The sequence below is a fragment of the Physcomitrium patens genome, chromosome 23 (assembly GCF_059467195.1).
Source record: "Physcomitrium patens ecotype Gransden chromosome 23, ASM5946719v1, whole genome shotgun sequence".
In the NCBI taxonomy this organism is placed as follows: domain Eukaryota; kingdom Viridiplantae; phylum Streptophyta; class Bryopsida; order Funariales; family Funariaceae; genus Physcomitrium; species Physcomitrium patens.
The window spans coordinates 3,096,845-3,101,991 of record NC_143432.1 but is presented as its reverse complement, the minus strand read 5'-3'; the positions used below and the strand labels follow the sequence as shown (position 1 = coordinate 3,101,991).

Below are 5,147 nucleotides of genomic sequence, written 5' to 3'. Positions count from 1 at the left end.
ACTTTAGTAATGATAGATCTATGCAAGAAATAAGATCTACTATTTATCTTGGCTATTTATCTTGAATTTGTATTGTACAATGCTACTTATATTGTCAGCCTTGAGTCTAAAACAATTGAGTTCTTGATAGATCCTTTCTTAATTAAACACTTTTTGTTTAGGCAATAATCAAAGAGACTCAATGGCCATGTGAATGAAAAACCATTGTTGCTTGTTAGTTAGAACATCTCTCAAAGCTTTGAACCCTTCCGTGTAATTTGTAATTCCTTATCAAATACCTTGATCAATTGTAAAATGTCTATTGGAATGCCTCGATGATTTATAAAACGTCCTATAGAATGCCTTGTGAATTTCAGAGAAGGCAAACTTTTTTGATGAAAACAAAGATCTATCCACACAACCATCAAGAATCACTACTTGAACCTTGTGGAACTCCTTGATCAATTGCAAAATGCAATGATGAAGTATAAAATGTGTTTTGAACTCCACAAAACATGAATCTTTTGGATGAAAATGAAAATCGATCTATGTGGTGAATGCAAGCCACCACTTGTCTTTTTGAGTGATCTTAATATATATAATATATACCATATATACAATATATTGTTTGTATTATTTATATATCTTTTATAAATATATGTATATTATAATATATTATAAACCTAATATTAAAGATTTATGTTATATATATTATAATAGTATACATAATACTATATTAAGTAATATATATATAATTATTATATATAATTATTATAGTACTATATATTATATATTTATCATACATATGATAATTGTATAACATATATTATGATATACAAACTTTATTAATATTATAATATAACATGATATTGTTATATGGTATATATTAATATTATCATGTTATAGTATTGATATATCAATACATAATATGAAGATATTAATATAACATTATATATTATATATTTGGTTCAATTATATATTAGATTTTAGATTATAATGTTATAGTAATGTTATGAAATTTTTTTGATATCATGATGGGTTTATAACATGTTATGAACACGGGATTACCTAAATGACCCTTGTGAACTCCCTGTGAACTCCACTTGAGTGCATTCAGTCACAAAATCGCAAAAAAAAATAAAAAATATGAGCCATATGAACTCCTTTTGAGTGCATTCAGTCACAATATTGCAGAAAAAAAAAACATTAAAAAAATAAAAAATAATAATGAGCCTTATGAACTCCACTTGGATTTTGGTCTTCCTTGGTACTTGAGCCACCACTTGTCACTTTGAGCAATTTTAATATACAGATTGCGAAACAATTAATTGAGCATGGCAATATTGTGTTTTATAACGACATCTCGTCACTTGTTAACAAAACATTAAACAAATGGAGCATTTCACACATTCTACATTCGAAGCAGGAATCTGCAGACATGAATATGGGATTATCCCGTAAATAACTTCAGGATCGGCGGAGGTACTCAAATCCCAGGATCCATGGATGTGACTCCAGTTGTTACCATGTTGAAGCTTCCCATCGAATCCAATCATTCCCTCATACTCAAAAATCTTCTTTTTCAGTCTTTCAGTTCACCGTCAATATTATAACCTCGAAGGAATATCCAGAACTGGAAGACCACAAAATTGTAACTCCCCGTCATCCAGCACGTCGTTTAGAGCATGCAATTTCCGTAGACCAGGCTTGCTCCCTGAATCATTACATGTGCCAAAATTACTGGAAAATCCCCATGCATGAGTTATAGCGACAAAGGTGAATTCCCATTAGCCAGCTAGGGTGTCAGCGTGTTCCTCTCCTTGGGCTTGGCTTCCGCTGGAGTCTCTGGACGGGGATCTCGTGGTCATCGATCCCCTCCCTGTCCAGGAGGTAAAGCATACGACACGCCACCACTCGCTTCAGTTCGCCAGGTGCTCGTGAACTGGTAGCTCCTGGTTTTAGCAGGATTGTTCTCGGGACTTCGAGGGCCGAAGATGGCACACCAGCAGCACGGCTTCTTGGAAGGTCACGCTGAATCCACACCGGCGTGGGCTGCTGTTGCTGCTGTGGTTGCTATGCTGGTGGGTTGGCTGTTTTGGAGGTTGTTTTCAGTCTCACCCGAGTCTCAAGGCAAATTACCAGTTCCACCCGGGAGCTTTAAGTGGCCACTACTCGGAGAGACTCTTGATTATCTCGACTGTGCAAGGCGCAACCGAGTCGCAGACTTCTTCAACGCTCGTGTGGCTAAGTATGGGGAGGTGAGCCCGGAACGCAGTGTGTGCACCAGTCGATGAGTATTGAAATGGAACTGAGTGTCTGTTACCAAAACAAAGCACAGAACTCTTTGAGTAGGGCATGTTCCCATTTTCCTGCGATTCTTGATGCCACGCTGTTCCACAAGCACTTGAATGAACTGTTTATGAAATTCTTGTAAACGTGTGGTTGTAAAACTAACTTTCTCCTCTCTAAATCATCTCGGAAGTCAAGTCGGGTCTGATGACGTTTTATGGAAGGAATCAATTTGGATTAACCTCCAAAACTATTCGCATGGTATGCTTTGTCTAGGGAACGATTGAGTTTGCGAGCAATTTCCACAACAGCTGTGCAGTACAGTTTGGGATCTGTTTGTGAATTTTCTTTCGAGACACTGGAAATTTATATTTGAGAAACTGTTTTGCAGACATTTAAAACGCACATTCTCTTCAACCCGACAGTGTCAGTGGCTGCTCCAGACGGGAACAAGTTTTTGTTTGCAAATGAGAACAAGCTGGTTCAGAATCACTGGCCGCCATCAGTTTCCAGACTGCTGGGCGAGCATAGCATGGCAACGAAAGTTGGCGAGGAGCACAGGTGTGCACTAGTCTTGCAGAACTGCCGAAGAAATCCACGTGAGAATTTCTGTAATTGCATTTTACATGGTTATCATCTAGAGTTGTGAGAACAGCATCACCTCATAGAATTACTATCAAGGGTACACTTTCTGAATGTCATTCCTTGTTCTGGGGTGATTTACTAGACGAGCGCGTCGAGTTTACACCAACTTCTTCAAACCAGAAGGTCTCCAATCCTTCGTACCAAGAATCGATGAATTAGCTCGTTCTCACAATTCGAAGTATTGGGAAGGCAAGGAATTTATCCTGGGAGGTCCAACAGTGCGAGATTTCACCTTTGCGGTAGCTGCGGACTTGTTTCTAAGTTTGAAACACGATGATCCGATGTTCCGACCATTCGAACTTGCCGCATGTGATTACCTTGCAGGGATATTGCAAGTTCCAATCAATTTACCGGGTACTGCATATCGCAAGGGGATACTGGGGCGAGAGAGCCAGCTGCGCGTCATTGATATGAGCTTAAAGCAAAGAAGACAGGTGGGTTACAGTTTTCAGTCTCCCAGAACGTGAAGGGCCAGATTCCTTTACGCATGTCACTACTACATGTCACAGTAAAGACTACTGCATTTGACTTAGTGAAGGTGCTTAGAGCTGTACAGTTTATAAAGTTCTTGTTTCGATTGAACAGGAAATGAAGGAGGGACGTGTTCCTCCACAACAGGATCTCATGTCTGTGCTTCTAAACACCCTAAATGAGGACGGAACTCCCATGTCGGATGACCAGATCAAAGATAACATGCTACTGTTTGTGTTCGCTGGTCACGATACAAGTAGCTCCGCATTGGCTGGGTTGCTCAAGTACTTGTCTCTTAATCCAGAATGCCTGAAGAAAGTACTTGAAGGTGGGTTAGATATTCAACTGCATTCAAGTATTACTGTAGAATAAACTGGTTTCTTCCGATCCACCTTTCTTTTCTGGCGAGTGAATCATTGTGATATCTGCGATAATCATTTAGAACATAAATTCAATTGACAAGCCTATGTTGCTGCGGCTTCTCTCCTCCATTCAGAGTGTCATCCTGTACAGTGTTGGCACTGATGCAAATCGACATATTTATTTATTAATTTTTTCCTTCTAATGTGTGGTGACAGAGCAAATGGAAATTAGAAAGGAAAAGGGAGGCGAAGATATACCATTAAGCTGGGACGATACCAGAAAAATGAAGTACACATGGCGGACTATTCAAGAGACCTTAAGGTTACAACCCTCTGTGCAAGCCGCATTCCGAACAGTCATAGAAGAATTTGAGTATGATGGGTACACTATACCCAAAGGATGGACGGTAAGATCCAAACTAAATTAGCAATGTAATTTTTTGCAGAAATACTTGAACTACATATTGTAGGCAAGGTAATAATATTCCGTTTTGTGATGTATTGATATGTTATGGTTATATTTTGTAAGACATTATTTACTCTACCTACTCATGAATACACGGTTCTATGATGTGTTGATGTCTCATTCCGTTTAATTAAATTTGTGCAGATATTCTGGAGTGTTGGGCGCTCTCACAGAAATCCAAAGTTTTTCCCTGACCCAGAGAAATTCGATCCATCGCGCTTTGAAGGGACAGGGCCCGCACCATTCACGTTCGTCCCATTCGGCGGAGGACCTCATATCTGTCCAGGCAACGAGTTCGCTCGCACAGAGATTTTGGTATATATTCACTATCTCGTGTTGAACTATGAGTGGGAGATGGTCGATCCCACTGAGGACGTCTGCATCGATCCAATGCCACTGTTCACGAAACAACTCCAACTCAGGGTTCGTAAAAGGTTCCCGTCGCTGTAACTTACTGGCATGATTCTCTCTGCGTTGCAACCTCTGCAGTCAAATGGCATTCGTTCGATGGGTTAAATTCTATGTTTTTTCTTTTTTTTCTTTTTCCCACACTAGTCCGGTGTCAACGTGAAGAAATCCATTTCAGCCAGGTATACCTTACGAGGCTGTAGAATACCACATCTGATGGAACAAGTATGAACTATACATATTGTTGCAATTAGTCTCTGTAGATGAATCTGATGACATATGAGGTTTGTGTCATATATATGTGTGATTGGATTGTAAATTGGGTTGTACTTGAGAAGAACTCACATGCACATATCAAAATCAAATTCTTGTCCAAATTGCAATGACCTATTCAAAATTGCAAAGGTCACACCTTACGATCGATGGAACACGAGGGTAGAATAGATACGACTAATACCCAAGTGGCATGAAAAATGCCATCAAATTTGGAAGAGGATGTTCCAATCAGCAAACGCCAAACCAATCCG

At 39.3% G+C, this 5,147-nt stretch overlaps 1 protein-coding gene across 1 annotated transcript; it reads left to right on the top strand.

The window, feature by feature from the left end:
• The first annotated feature begins 1,912 nt into the window (after nucleotides 1-1,912).
• LOC112276049 (cytochrome P450 716B1) lies at nucleotides 1,913-4,914 on the top strand. The gene is made up of 6 exons (XM_024507008.3): nucleotides 1,913-2,237; nucleotides 2,660-2,829; nucleotides 2,996-3,347; nucleotides 3,499-3,712; nucleotides 3,963-4,153; nucleotides 4,357-4,914. The coding sequence occupies exons 1-6, from the start codon at nucleotides 1,974-1,976 to the stop codon at nucleotides 4,660-4,662; spliced, it is 1,497 nt and encodes a 498-aa protein (XP_024362776.1). The 5' UTR covers nucleotides 1,913-1,973; the 3' UTR covers nucleotides 4,663-4,914.
• The last annotated feature ends 233 nt before the right edge of the window (nucleotides 4,915-5,147 follow it).

Excerpts from the sequence above, each read along its gene's own strand:
- LOC112276049 (XM_024507008.3), top strand. The coding sequence starts at position 1,974 with ATGGCACACCAGCAGCACGGCTTCTTGGAAGGTCACGCTGAATCCACA. Across the intron at positions 2,830-2,995 it reads AAAGTTGGCGAGGAGCACAG|ACGAGCGCGTCGAGTTTACA; the intron begins GTGTGCACTAGT and ends GTGATTTACTAG. Across the intron at positions 3,713-3,962 it reads CCTGAAGAAAGTACTTGAAG|AGCAAATGGAAATTAGAAAG; the intron begins GTGGGTTAGATA and ends GTGTGGTGACAG.